A 16078-nucleotide genomic window follows, 5' to 3' on the forward strand; every position below is an offset into this window, starting at 1 on the left:
TCTGGACAGCTGTCCTGCAGTCATAGAGAATACTGACATTTTTAAGGCAGCTACTACTATCAGCTCAATTCTGACAGAGTTTAATCTAATCACCCAAAACACAGGGTTCATGCCATCCCTTCACTAAGACCCAGTTAGGATTTTTTTTTAATAACTGAATTTTTTAAAAAAGAAAGCATTATGGATGTTTAAATTTTGGCTACAAATAGCTACAGGCATTAACTCCAGTCTTCAAAAAGTGATAGGATTGGGCAAGAAATGTGTCAGAAGCACAGCAGAAGGCAACAAGGACACTTGCCTGATTACCACAGATGATCTGTCTCTCAAATGAAATGGTCACTAACAGGTTGCCCAGAGAAGTTGTGGCTGCTTCAGCCCTGGCAGTGTCCAGGGCCAGGCTAGACAGGGCTTGGAGCAACCTGGGATAGATGGAGTTGTCCCTGCCCATGGTCTTTAAAGTCCCTTCCAACCCAAACCCTTCCATGATTCTGTGAATGCTGATTTAAGGGTGAACCCTGCTGAAGTCCTCACCACAAGACCTTTGAAGGATCTCAGAACAGCTAATGATAGAAGACTTCCAGCCACAGTGATTGAGCAAAAATGAGACCCTTTCTCAGCTCTGCCAAGAAAAGGCTGTGACTTACATAGAGAAACACATTTTATTACCTGCCATGAATCAAGAGACACATTTTATATATCAGGCAGAATACGGGTACATGCACAAGCATCTCTCCTGTAACTGTGTTAATATCAAAGAAAACCCAAACAAAATGGAGATAAAAATGGAGAGTAGCTAAAAGAAGTATTTGTTTCCTTATCAGACAATGTGCCAAGGTACCAATGAATGACTTGGTGTTTCTGTGAGTCTCCAAGTCACAGACTCTGCAGGCCATAAATGCAAGGCTGGCTGTGATACCATAAGGTCTTGTGCTAAAAGGAGAGGATTTATTCTTTACAAGAAAGATGAGACAATAAAAATGAAGAACCAGTAAAAGGCTGATGCTCAGTTTTCAGACTACTGGACAGAGCTGAAAGGCTGCCTGGCAAAATCCTCTGCACCACCAGGCTGGACATTTGCAATTGTTTGAATATTTCTGGAGCAACAGATATTTACCACATTCTATAGTCATTGTACAAACAAGGACTTCCACTCAAACACACTCAAAAGAGCAGAGCAGAAGCAGTTTCCATCACGTACAAGGGGAAAATCTCTGCTAATGAACAACATTTTCCTCTGCATGATCACTCAGGAATTCTTTGGCAAATAAGTTAGACAACTAGTCCTTGTCTTCACCTTAGAGTGTCTTAGCAAAAAAAACCAAAAAAACAAAAAAGCTTTTAAGCATACAATTTGCAGATTGGAAACAAACCTGGGAACAACCTGAAGCTGCAGGCACACTTTTCTAGTTCTTTTAACAAAACTGCAGAAAGTCCATAGCTATGAATGAATTAAATATGCTAATGAATAAGGAAGGTATTGATACAAATTATTATGGTAGAATTCACAGTATCTCCTTTAGGCATCTATCAGCTTAGAACACTGAAGGCAGCAGTTCTGTTTGAAAGAAATGAAAAGAGCCTGCTTTGGAATAGATGTTCAGCCTTCCTCACTTTCCTCCCTTACAAACTACCATGATTCTTTAGTTTTATTTACAGTATTTATTACTGAGTACTAGACACCTCCCATATACTATGACTATATTATTTATACAATTTTATGAAGGATACAAATCAGGCGAAATAGAGGTTCTATTCAAGTTTGAGGTCCAAATGCTAATGCTGCCTCGAGAAAATGAATATCCCTACACCTGTAAACAGGAGTTGCAAAAACATGCAGATATTCCCATACTATATTGGTGTAATGACTGATGTACAATCTCCAGGTCAGCAGGTAATATCTGAGAACTCCATGGGGGAGGAAAATACTCATTTATCTTGGAACAGGCAAAACAGACTATATAAAAATACAAAGTATAAACAAAAGCATATTTATTAAACAAGTTATTCCATTACTAAAAATATAACTGTCAGCTACAGTAGTGACTCTTCTCATCAGAGATTTTCAGGATATTTCAGAGTAATCAGACACTACTTACAACAGATAATGCTGCTTACATGAATTGTAAAATTGTCTTATTATTCCAGTATTGATTGTTTATGGTTATTTGGTACTGTGGCAGTAGAAACATTACATGCTGAGGACTATTTCAATGCCTCTGCTTTAGAAAGTAAAATCCACCTATTTAAAAAAGTAACCCTTTCCAGTAGCACTAATAATATTATTGTAATATTATGACTGCAATATCACAGTCTTCTAAGGTTTCTAACACAATACATTCAGAAAAATGGTACAACTCTTCTCTTCTGCCAGCCTTTCAAACTCAATTATCCTTTGCTGCAAACTGATACTGTCATAGCAAAAACCCTCACACTCACCCTTCAATTCAAAAAGGTTCAGTATTACAGATTTGAACGTGCCAGGAGACTCGATACTTTGCTTTTGCAATACCAGCTGTTCATTGCACATGTTCATGCAGATGCTTTTAAGCAACCATCTACTGAGATCAGGGCTCCCTCAAGTACTGCTTCTAGATGCAGAGATGTTTCCAGTGCATTCAGCTCTGAAAATTCAGTGTATTACTGTTCATTAGCAGAAGTTACTCAACAATTGCCAATGGGATTATATTAATTCCCACGGTACAAGGTCAATAAGCTCAACTGTTTTCAGTTGCTCAACATGCTTGTCCCAGGAGCTCTTAGCAAAACAAAGCAAAACACTTAAAACAGGCTGCACAAGATGTGAGTTACCAGAGCTTTGACCTTGTAATACCACCTACTAAATGGGAAATTAGTAGAGACCACACAACAAGGTTCAGGGCAGAGGCAACAGGAAAGCCCCACACATGGCACAGCTCTGTCTTCTTTTGCTCTTTTAAACAGATTAGGTCTCGGGTCAGCTCTGCAGGACTGTTGATATGATTTGATAGCCCCTTTTCCATGACCTTTAAAAGCATATATTCACACAGGGACATGCTCCTGAAATTACTTTCCACTGCAGAGTAAAAAACATGAAGCCTGGAAGGGCTCTGGCTGGGCTGGAGGCTCTGCAAGAACAAGCAGTTCTGTGTCTGGATTTGCAGAGTTATGCACTGCAGCCACTGAGCTTTCAGATGTGCCACAGGATAAATAAATCCAGCAGCCATAGCTCAGTCACCATTCAGTTCCTTTTGGTGATGGCAGGGAAGGAAGTGCCTTTGCAGGACATCTACAGGACTCACACAGACTGCAGATGGTGTGACAGCACTTGGGGATTGTCAGTTAACACCTGGAAATTGGGATGCAAAGAGTCTCTGTGCCCAGGGTCTAACTCTGAAGAGCAGCCCAGCCTACATGAGATGTGCCTAAGGCTGTTTCCCACTTCAGGAGCCCACAGGCTTTAAGGGGAATCAAATCATAACATTCACAGTTCCTCGTTATATTTGACTGTGCATTCTCTCCTCTACTGTGCAATCACTCAGAGGAACAAACCAACATCACCAGTTCTTATCTAAAACACAGAATTCTTACTGAATTGTCAACTGAGGATTTAAGATTTGAGCTTGAGGCTTTTCTTCAGACATTTGATACCAGAGAATCACCTTTGCTAAAGAACTTTCTAAGTCTGGCAAGATCATGTATCCAAGACAGTCCTCAGTTCTAATTTCAACAGCTTGGCTTCTTTTGAGTTCCTTTAATTCTCTGTAATCACACAGAATCACACAGGCTATTCTGAGTTGGAAGGGACCCACAAGGATCATTGAAGTCCATCTCTTAAGTCAGTGGCCCACATAGGAGATTGAACCCATGACCTTGGCATTATTACAACCAAGTTTTAACCAACTGAGCTCATCTCAGGGTTTCTCAAGATGCACTTCTTTTTCCTTTCTCTAGGCTTCATATGGGGCATTCTAAGTTTTGAGAGGAGAGGGAAAAAAACCTACCAAGAAAACCCCCATGAAACAGAAGAAAACCCGAGTCTAAAACAGTGAATATAAGGAAAAGGCCAAGTAATGTAATTTATACCTTCTGATTATCAGGGCCAGTCCCATTCACCTCAGTGCCACTGGGGATCCCTACTTATTCTATGATATTTTGGCTAAAATTTGGAAACCTCCAATGTCTTAGGTTGACCATACTCAACTAGCTACACTAACCTAAATTTATAAAATACCAGATATCTTTCTCATGCCTTCGATTCTGAAACAAAGTTGGAAAAGCTGACAAGGCTCCTAAGTTGAACGTAGTTAATGGAGATAGTGAAATTCCAAAGATTTTAATTTATGAAAAGGATCCATCCAAGCTTGGTTTAAGAAAATAAATCAGCTTGAAGCCAACTCTGACTGCCACATTGACAGACATCCTGCTTTGCAACACAACTGCATAAATAAATGATGAAACAAAATTCACAGGCTCAATAGTAAAAACAAGCCCTTATATTTTTTGAAACTGAAAACCAAAACATGTTAAAAATTTAATAAATTTTCACAGCTTTTGCAACAAGATGTCCTACATGAATGATGCTAAATTGAACCATCTCTTTATCCTTCTTGTAAGGAAATTCCTACCACATGTCAAATGAAAATGAAGATCAAACCACACAACTTGACCAAGATCACAAAGTATAGACTTGTTTGTCTCCAAGACAGCTCATGCCACAAAGCAGGAACTGAATCTTAATATATCCCATGGCTAGAGCTGCATCATCTTCTGCAGCTCAAAATGCTTTAAATCAAGAGCTTTACCACATTTTCTCAAAACAACAGACTCTCCTGTGCTGCCACCATGGACTTTCAAATGCACCATGAGATTTTGGGTCTCTTAAAAGCTTAAGAGACTATGGAACACAATCAGTGGTAGAAAACAACAGAAAAATATCAGGTATGGAATTCAAATTCTAACTTTCACCTTTAGATAAAATGGTGTTAATTTTTTATGTATTTCTGTTTAGAACTGTTACTAGAAAAAAGTTCCCAAAAATCTGCACTGTGTTCTTTATCTTGTGCTTAAAAAATACCCAAACTTTATAGCAGTCAATAACATTTTACTAATTGAGCATAACAAACTCGGTGGGTTTTTTTAATTTCTTGTTATGAATGAATAATAATTATTCCAAAAAATTAATTCCTTTTTTTGTGTAGCATTATTTGAGTTTAGTGGTACAATGGAGCTATTTAACTATTAAGTGTTAATCAAGGACTATGGAGTTTTAACTTTACTCTTTCAGCCCCTTCCTGGTATTCTGTACTCTCTACATAAATACATGACTGCTTTAGGTTACTTACAGTATTGTCAACTCCTACAATATTATTTTGAGCATGACTTCTTATGCTTTTCTTTATATCCCAAAAGTTAGAACCACGTACAATTTTTCTTCTTAAACATCTTCTTGTCTCCAACATTAAAGAACAAACTTGAAAAGGTTGAGCAAATCATCAGAGTCATGAAGCTCAAAGACAAAAAAAAGAAACTTACTATTGCATTAATTTTCAAAATATGATACCTCTAAGGCACTTAAGAAGCAATTTTAAGAACCAGATTATTCCTTATGAATAGATTTTGAAATAACTTAATTCTTCTACCAAATCAAAAGCATAATTAAATACTTTGGAAAAATCATACACTTAATCCACAAAAAATTGTCCTTTTCCTCCATTTTTTGCATCTATCACACTTATTTATGTATCATACAGCAGCAAAAACAGGTAACTGTGCCTTTTTTCTTTAATTCCTCTTAAAACATATGAATAATATTTTCCTTGAGTAAAATGGTTTATGTCTTATGTCATAATTGCCCCTTTTATAAGATTTATGCTCCCTCTACACAATTTAGCAAAAAAGATCTTGGAGACTTACTGCGAATCCTTAACTTTACCATCACCACACTGACAGCACTGTATAATAGCACAAGTCCTTTGCAGGAAGGAGGCAGGACATATAAAAAGTATAAATTGGAAGATGTTTATGAAAGCTCTTCTAGAGCACATTCTTTCCCTCAAATTTGGGAAGGTTAATTTTTTTACTGTTTCTTAACTTCATCCTCAGAGGACAAACCCTTTGCAGAACTGAATCACTGCAGCTGAACCCACACTATGAACTAATAACCTCTGTAATCATTTTTGAAGTCTTACTCTCTCTCTCATTTTTTTTATGGGAATTGGTAACACTGAAAGAATCTTGCAAGTTATTTTGAAGTGATTTTAACAAAAGGACAAATTGCTTCACAGCCTTATGACACAGCATCTACAGCAACTGATGATGTGGCACAAAGCACTTTTTTTATTTTACTGGCAAATCAGAAGAGGGGCCAAGGCTGTTATTTCGTGTTGCCTTCCCACAAGGCTTCTCACCACAAAATATGGCTTAGGCAGATCTTTTGTTCTTCCAGCTGTGCTGGGCTATGGCTCAGATGATTTCACCAGCACAATAACTTGTTGCCCTCTACAACTTGAACTTCACCGACTTGCAGAGAGTAAGTTTTCTTGGTAAGCAGGAATAAAATGAACCGATTGTGTTATTTTTGCAGTAGGGAGTGATTCTTGCATGTCATAATTTGTAGCCTTCAGTCAGTGAACTGCTTACAAAGACAGCTACTGAGCTCCATGCTCATTACAGATGGTAGAGAATTGTGCTTTTAACCTTTTCTGTTTTCAGCTCTGAGTATGTGGTTTATCATGTCGTGTGCATCCCACTTTGCATCTCCTGTTCTCAAGTTTCACCTGACATGACTGTTTTAAGTTCTTAGAAATGTCTCGTGCAGTGTTAGTCACTCAGTGCTTTGAGACGTGAACTGCAAGACCAGCAGGACAGTTACTTTTCAATTACATACTATTCTACTGCATATCAAATATACTGAGTTACAGCCAAGGTACAAAATGTTCCACCCAAATATCAGTTCTGGGAGATTTTGCACTATTCTACTTATTTTGTTATGTATTGCTGCTTTTTAAAACTTAAGCTTACATGTCATTTACCTTATCACTCTCTAAAACTTAATTTTCCTTCTCACCAACAGGTAAAAACATACTAATTTAAATATGGGGGTTCTGAGACAATCAGTCTTTCACCTCCTCTTGGTTGCTTTGGTCCTTTGTCAGTATGAAGATTATGATTTTGAGGATGAATACGACGAGCCAGACCACCAAATTCCATATTATTTTAACCCAAACACACAAGCTGAGGTTCCTCGCTTTCCTTTCCCAGCTGAGTGTGCCAGGGAATGTTTTTGCCCCCCAGCCTTCCCCTTATCCATGTACTGTGACCATCGGAAACTGAAGACAATACCGAATATCCCCAGTCACGTCCAACAACTTTACCTGCAGAACAACGACATCGAAGCTGTGCCCGTAGCACCGTTCACGAACGTCACCTTCGTGAGGGAAATCAACCTCAGCTACAACAAAATTAAATTCCATATGATGGACCACGGGGTTTTTGCCAAACTTTCCAACTTAGTGCAACTTCATTTGCAACACAATGAATTAGAAGAATTTCCATCCCCCCTGCCCAGCTCTCTAGAGAGACTCCTCCTTGGCTTCAATAAGATTTCCCGGCTGCCTGGAAATGCACTGGAAGGATTACCCAACATCACCATGCTGGACCTGTGCAGTAACTTACTTGATGACTCAGTACTCAAAGAAAGGCCCTTTTCCAACATGAAAAATTTAATGCAGCTCAACTTATGCAACAACAAATTAGAGACTATGCCTCCTGACCTGCCATCATCACTTATGCATCTCTCTCTTGAAAATAACTCCATTTCTTATATTCCAGAAAACTATTTCCACAGACTCCCCAAAATCATTGCTCTGAGAATGTCCCACAATAACCTGCAGAACATTCCAAGCAATACCTTTAATTTACCCAACCTCCTGGAACTTAACCTCGGACATAACAAACTGAAACAAGTATTCTACATTCCAAGAAGTTTGCAGCATTTGTATATTGAAGGCAATGAAATCGAAAGTATGTTGATGGTTAAAATTCTTTAAAAGCAAAAAACTTGGTGGATTTTGGCACTGGTTGTGGGAGGAGTGCAGGGAGAGCATCATCCCATCTTCTTCAGGATGCAGTGTAGTCATTTGGGACCAAACTGGTAAAATTAGAGGACTTGATTTTTCAGCTTGCCCCTAAATTGCAATTATTTGTAAAAATTATATCAATTTTTCATATAACAAGGTAAAAACTTTTTGAAAATTGCTTCTGATATGACAATTGACAGAAACATACAGACAAAAGGAATTATGAAAATATTTAATTCACATAAAATAGTAATGACTAGTTTTAGGGCTAGTCACATTTTTTCTTTACTCCAGAGCCTTATACTTTGCAAACCCCGAAACTGTTACCACTGCCATTGACAAAACTGATTTAACACACAAGGATTATATTACTGCAAGGATTATATTCATGCAAAAGCATTTTCCATTTCAAATTTCAAAACATAAATTTCACTTCTGCAATAGGTCTTAAATATAATCACTTCCTGTATTTTAATTAGTATTTCTCACTCTCTTGCAGACATAAACGTTACTTTGATGTGCCCAGCCCTCAACCCACTGTACATCCCCCAGCTGACCTACATCCGCGTGGACCAGAACAAGCTGACGAGCCCCATCAGCAGCTACGCCTTCTTCTGCTTCCCCCTCATCAGAACCATCTACTATGGAGAACAAAATGTCACTGCCAACAGGCCAACCCAGCTCAGAACACCGGTGTTCCGGCGGTTCCTGACGCCAGAAGAGTACCAGGAAGCAGCAGACAATCAGGAGACACACAACCAAGACACTGAAGAAGACCATGAATCAGAAGACAGCTACTTCCATCCTTACTTTCACTGAAGTAGTTGTTGCTGAGTACACAGGAAAATTTTTCCTTAGCTGTGAGTCATTCATAGCCATTCTAGAACAACTGGACAGTCTGGGATATTTAGGATACCTGTGTGGAGACAGGATTTTAGTGCAGGTAAATGTCCTCTTACTAGTACAGTCAGAACCATAACAGTAGGAACACAGAGCAGTCACCTGAGCATTAGACAGAAGTCTGACATATACCTGGGTTGATGATAGGCTCACCCTTGGGTGAAGAAAATTGACCTGAAAAACCTTCTGTGTTCTAAAGTGATTCAATTGCAAAATGATGAAAATACAAATTAATGTCACTCTCAATAGGAACAAAAGGTTAAAGCTAAAAATCTCTGCAGCTCTGCATCCTACTGCTGACAGCAGAGGAAAACACACTAGAGAACAGGACAGGAGTGCAAGGGCATAAAAATACTTCCACAAGGTTCCTCCACATCTCCCAGAAATACAGATGTTTCTTCTTCCAATTTCTAACTGGACAAGAAAATCAAACTTTGATTTTTGAGAAAAATCAAACCTTCCTCATATGATTTTAAGTGTTCTGACAAAGTGTATTATAATATTTACTTCTCTGTCTGTACCTCAGCTCAGCTTATCCGTAATATAGGCAATAAAGAGCCTTTCATCAAACTCTCAGGATCTAGGGAGAAGCATGTACACTAATACAACTGAACCATTGGCATTTACATTTTAGCTGTGCTTTAACCCATGTTATTTCAGAAGACACATAAAAGTATAATGTAGTCTTTTTATCAGAGTTCTTACTAAAGTAGAATAGGCACAAATAAAAGCATTCATGATTGTTTAAACTATTAATTTAGACTATTCCTCTGCAAAGCTAATACCAATGAGCTATATTCTGCTTCAAAGTGGAATTAAAATTGCTTTAAGTGATCTGAAGTACTATATAATCCTTGAGCTATGAAAATTTTTTTTGAAGTCATGCCTAGAAACAGATCCAAGTAACTACAGAGTAAGATAATATTACAGACCACTTTATTGCTTTTTTCAGCATTTTCCCCCGATAAAGCTTTATTGACTGAGAGGAAGAATCATCATTTTCAACAGGAAAAACAAAGCAAGGCAAGCAATAGATGCATACATTGTACTCTAAGTATATGAAAACTGAAAAAGGTACATAAAATTATGTGAGCAAATTTGTATTAGCATTTCTAAAAGTTTATAGACAGGTTTGGCTTTTTCTCTTATAATTTCATTTATTTTTTGAAGCCTATTGTCATATATTTCAGTTTCTGATTAGACAATCATTAAGAATATGAAAATATCTAATGACAGTCTTTAATATAAAGATGCATTGTAAGCCCATGAATATAACTTTGTCTTCCTCTTTCTTAAAAAGTGTTTAATAACATTTATCAACCTCAAGTTCCTCTGGCTTCATAAACAACAAAAATATACACATATTATTTCATTTAAAAATTCATTAAAATTATGTATATACACAAATTTAGATATATTTATAACTTTAGAGCTTTACTAATATAAACATGCAGTATATGCATCTTAGGGAACCTTTCAACTATTTCAGATTTTAAGGGAATGGTGCATAGAACACAAATCTAGAAGAGGTTTTTTTAAGCTTGCTCAGCTTTAAAAAGAAAATAAAACCCTATCCAGATAAAGTGTGAATATTATAACTTTTATAGTCAATTATAACAAACTTTCTGCTTTTTAAAATCACTTATGAAGCAAAGTTTAGCTTTAGTTTTAAAGTATAATTAAAGATACTGACTTTGCAGCAAATAGTTACACACATTTCTTAAAGTTTAGGTCAAACTGACAGTTACTGAAAGCTTTAGAACTTATTACATTTAACTCATGCAGATGGAACATGAAAACTGTGTTACAAACAGGACCACTATAACTCACTTTAATTATTACTGTCATATCTCATCTGTGGCAAATAGAACACTGTTCTTCCGGAAAGATTTTAGAATGGCCAGGGAACTAAAGACTTGCCAGCCTTGGAGAAATGAGAGGTTCTAAGGAAGTCCAGAACTCACAGATATGGAGCTCAGTGCAGTTTGCTCTTGCAAATCTCCTGGAGTTCTCTGAAGGGATCATGAAGGATGTGGAAAAGGGAGATCCTGGTCCAAACTGCCTACAAAAATTTCTGAGGGACTTTTTAAGGAAATGAAGCTGCCACATATTAAGAGGTGACAGCACAAACAAAATCCAATAAAGTACAAGAAACAGCATAAGAATAAAAGGTCAGTTCTCACTGTGGAGGAATCCCACTGGTAGGAGCTTTGCAAAGGGCCTGTGCTGGAATTTATTCAATTTAAAATACTTGCAAGAGACAGATAAATCAGGCTGAGAAGTGAGATAATGAGAGCCAGGGTTGATGAAGAATGACTGCCAAAAGGACCTTAGGATGCTAAAACAGGCGATGAATAGAGATGTCCATGGAAAAGATATCAGTTTCACATTAAAGCTAACAAAGCATGACCTGACCAACATCAGGAGCAAGACTTGGACATATTTCAGTAGGTGGTTCAATGAAAACTTAGAGCCAATAGCGGTAAAAAGGAAACTCAAATGTAGGGAGTAACCAGAGAGAAAGAGAAAACAGGAGACATCAAGGCATCACTATAAATCTGTTGCTCATCCAGACATTAAATGCACTTTTTCTCCAAACTCTCAGGTAGTTTGTGTAATTACATGATTAGAAAAGGACCAGAGAAAGGTAGTGAGGCCACTAAAAGTATGGAATGGTTTCTATCTCAACACCATGGAGTGCTGTGGGACTCAGAAACTCAGCAGAGAGATGGCTCAGGCAACAGGGAAGATGCAGAAGATCCCCACAAAACTACAAGCTGACAGACAGCATGGATCCAGAATCAACTGCTCCAGGACAGGGGCAAGGAGCCAGCACATGGGATGTCCCAAGGACAAACACGTTTGTAGCAGGGAACAGTCAGCCCTTAAACCGAACAGCAGGGACACAGTGAATGCAGCAGCAATTTTATGTGTTTCAGGAGAAGACTGGACAAGTCACTGTATTTGCTGGAAGAAATCCATCACAGATTGTTAGACAAAGCTCAGTAGGTATAAAAGTGTGAGCTGAAAACAACTGGAGAATGGAAGAACATTGGAAGACAGGATGAGACAAGGATCACATGTGCTTGTCCTGTTCCCAGTGTTCCCTGAGTATCTGCTGGTGGCCCTTGCTGGAGACAGGACATAAACCAACGACACCACTAAACAATGCCCAGATTTTGGTATCCAAATATACCTGCTTTATGTTTGCTCTGGTATTTACTTTCAGAATATTATTTAGTGTTTTTAAGAAGGTAATAGATTAATAAAATAAGAACTAAACATGTATTAAAATGCTATTTATTTCATCAGTAACAGCAAAACCCATCAAGCAGCAAACAGCTTAATGAGTTTATTTACTGCAGGGTCAGAAAATACAGAAGCAAAGCCTGACCTGGTTTACACCTCTGTGTCTCCATGAGCAATTCAGGTGAAGTACCAGCCACAAGAGGTTATTGTAAAAATCAAAATAAAGGAAAGGAAACAAAAGTATTTAGTAATTTAATCCAGCTGTCTCTATTTCTTCCTTTAGCCTCAATAGAGTGGAAATATATTTTGCCTTTTCCCATATTTTGTTTGATGGCATTTCATTTTTATAATGGTTACTTTTTGAGATATTTATTTCAGTATTCTGAGAATAAGTTATGAGGATTAGCAAAGACTCCTTTATAGAAAACAGATGGTTTACAGTTCACGTTTTCTTACTTTAACTTATGCACATTCCACTTTTACAATATAAATTCATTTCCTTCTTTGTTTCCCAGTCTGATCATTGCAAGTAATGAACATAAGGATTTCCTACCTGTAAAGTAGAAAAGAACATACTATAACTGAAAAAAAAGATACATTGAAGAGACTTCACAATTATTTTCAAGTCCTGCTGCAGGAGTATTCAGCTCTAACCCAAATTGTCTGTACACTATCACAAGTTATGGAACTCCTCCTGATGTTTTAAACTATTTTCTCCAAAATTTACACTTCTAACAACCTAATAAATTAAACAGAAAATAAATAATATTATAACTGATTGCGTAATTCATCATCTATAGAGAAAAAAAATCACCCTTCCCCTATTATAAAAGAACAACACAAGGAAAACAGGTAAATATGATTATGAGCCATAAACACAGAGTAAAGCAGATGCTATGGATGACATGAACACTGATACAGAACATCTCTGTCAGGCCAATGAGCCTCAGAGCCCTGACTTGAGTGTCCCTATGGACAGAGCAACAGCTCTCAACAAATTACAACATTGTTATAAAGAAGTGATGCCAATTCAGGAATTCTAAGAAATTTAAATGAATTGCAGTCGATTGGCTGTGTTTCAGGATATAACTGATGATATATAGCAAAGTTCAGGAGAACATGTGTTCCACAGAGGGGTCTGGGTAAGCAGACAGTGCTGCTACTCCAGTTATCTTTCATATTTGTCAGCCACAGTTGGATTTCTGTTTAATATTGTGCAAGATTTTCACAATGCACTTTATTAATTTATAACACGGTAACTGATAAAAGGAGTCTTCCTTTTCATAAATGCAAGAAATAGAGGTAATGTCTTTAGCTTTCAAAAATTCTGATTACAAATCAGAAACACGTGGAAGGGTGTTCAAACAATCACTAGGTCATTTTTCAGCTGTCTCTGTTTTGCAGCTGGTGGCCCTAACAGTGACCTAAACTTAATCTAATCCACTGAGTCTTGGAAATAGTTGCAACTTTTTATAAAAATACTGGAGGTGTTTATGCAAAACTATTTAATCTCCAGTATATTTTTGGTCATGCTGACTCCTTAGGAATGCTCTAAGTTTTGTGTCTAAGAGATGATGACCACTTATTTTACATTTCATACTACCTCTGAACCCTCCTCCATCCCTCCCATGCTGAGTTGGAATACACTTTATTGCTACCCAACTGTTCTATAGTATTGCCTTCAATCCAATGTCTGTGCAGAGCTCAGGAACAAACCAGGGGATTGCTTCCTCCTTTCTTTGGGGTACTTCTGGTGCCCAGAATCAATCCAACCCCAGCACAAGCACTGGCATTAAACAGCCTTAAAACTATTTTTTACACCCTGTGTCAGGACCTCAACAAAAAGCAGAGGGGGTTGCAGGAGTCACAGAAGTTTCATATCATGCATTTGTGCAGCAGTACCAAAGAGAGAAAAGCAGTTTTGGAAGGCAGAATTAATCCCACACAAATGCCAAGCAAAAAAGGCCTGCACTTTAGAAAAAATAATTACGTAGAGAACAATCCCCAAAAGATATTTCTTTAAGGTTAAAAACGAAGAAAATAAAAAGACAAACATTGGCTTTAGTTTTAATATCACTTGATGCCTCTCTTGTCTTTACAAGTAAATCCATGTCTCACTGCTTGTACATTATTTTGTACAGGTTATCAGGCTGGTTCAATAACTAACTTTCACTCTATAAAAGTTCTTCTATTATAATGATTCCAATGCAAAGATCTGGTCAACATTGTGAAGTGATTGATCACATATGAGACATGCTAAGGAATATTGAACATGTTACCATCCACATGGAGCAAAAATATCACACACAAAAGAAAATTCAGCACAGTGCCCAGGTCTGTAAATGCCCAGGAGTCTTTAAAACCTTACCTCATTTGTTCCCTTCTCCTTCTGTCACAGATAAATTTCTGGCCAAGAAAAGATGCTGAACATTCTGTGTAAGTGATTCCCAATGTTCACCATAAGCATAGGTCAGCTGAGCAATAATCCATACTACTTTTTTCCAAGAACATTTAAAACCAATCAAACTCGAACTGCAGAACCCGCCAATATTGTCCTTTAGGGACTGTGATACAAGAGGAAAGCCAAGGTCCTTAAGCAGCTGCAAAAATACACTTTCTTTGCCTAAATATAGAACAAACCTGAGGACTTACAAATTTTTAAAATCTCAGCTTGGGTTTATTTCATAAGGAATATCTCAATAGCTTTGGTTTCTTCTTGAAGCACTAATAAAAGGGTGAGAATGAGACTGAACTAGTCCCACTATAGGTCTGAGCAGGGCAGACATGAGGCCGCTTGGAGTACAAGATAAAGAGAACTAAGCTGGACAGCAGCCAGTGCAAATAATTCACAAAATCTGCAAAACAGAACTTTGCCTCAGTTCCTCTAGGATGTCTCTGGCTTGATTTTTTGCTTTACCTGCTCTTGACACATAAACTGCACTAAATATTAGATTCCTTCCCAGATGCTGAAGAAGATTTAATCAGCAACACATAGTTTGGAGTTACCTTCATTTCTGTCCTGCTCTCCTCCTATGCTTTTCCTACCTCTGCCATCCATACCCATCCAACCTCTCTTTTTCCCTTCTAAAAGAGAGAAAACTGATAGTTGTCTAACCTAATAGACGGCAAACTTAGGAAACAAATTTTACACCTACTCTGTCTGCAACCCTTTTCCCCTAAAGTTAAGTTTTTCTGGCAGCAGAATCCAGACTGGCTTGGATTCCCCCTACCAGAAGCAAAGAGTTGTTGTGCTTAATTTATACCTTCAGCCACATTTTTAGCCTTACAAACCTGTAGGGAAATGACTACTGTTCAAATTTAAGCCAGGATTTCGTGTAAACAAAATTAGTAAAATGACCATTTTAAATGCCCAACACTTCAGGTGGAAGTATTTTGTGGGGAAATCAGAAAGCACACCATGAACACACTGTCAAGGTCCTCTTCAGACACTGGAGCTCAGTGAGTTAAAAACAGCTTGTTTCCAGAACAGAAACCACCTTCCAAGTACATAGATCCTTGTAACCAGAGTCCAGGCACTTACACATGCACTTTCCAAGCAGTAACAGTGCCTAGAAAGCTCTCTCTGCTTGCCAGGGTATTTCCTGTGAACTCCCCTGCTGTCAATGCATATGAACCATATTTTCATTTTGCAGGACTTGGATATTGTGCTTATTTCAAGTCAGTCTGAGCAGGAATAAAGCAGCGTTGGTGCCAGAAGAAGCACTACTACCCCTTCCCTGTTTGCAACCACTTGTCCCACCCCTGTCCTTGAGCTGATCTGAGCATCTGGTGCGAGTTAAAAATACAGATAAATGATGCAGATAAGTAAGATAAAAAATGTTTTTATCTGACATTATTTGCTGATGAATTTT

At 37.8% G+C, this 16078-nt stretch overlaps 2 protein-coding genes across 2 annotated transcripts in view; one reads left to right on the plus strand and one right to left on the minus strand.

The window, feature by feature from the left end:
- Positions 1-16078, minus strand: part of CENPP (centromere protein P) — a 121571-nt gene that overhangs the window by 75748 nt on the left and 29745 nt on the right. The gene's annotated exons all lie outside the window — the stretch shown is intronic.
- Positions 6292-8876, plus strand: OMD (osteomodulin). Its single transcript, XM_071549721.1, is given in 3 exon segments — positions 6292-6521; positions 7052-8001; positions 8557-8876. Coding segments are annotated over 3 exon segments (1500 nt in total).

This window comes from Pithys albifrons, chromosome 3 (genome assembly GCF_047495875.1).
Source record: "Pithys albifrons albifrons isolate INPA30051 chromosome 3, PitAlb_v1, whole genome shotgun sequence".
In the NCBI taxonomy this organism is placed as follows: Eukaryota; Metazoa; Chordata; class Aves; order Passeriformes; family Thamnophilidae; genus Pithys; species Pithys albifrons.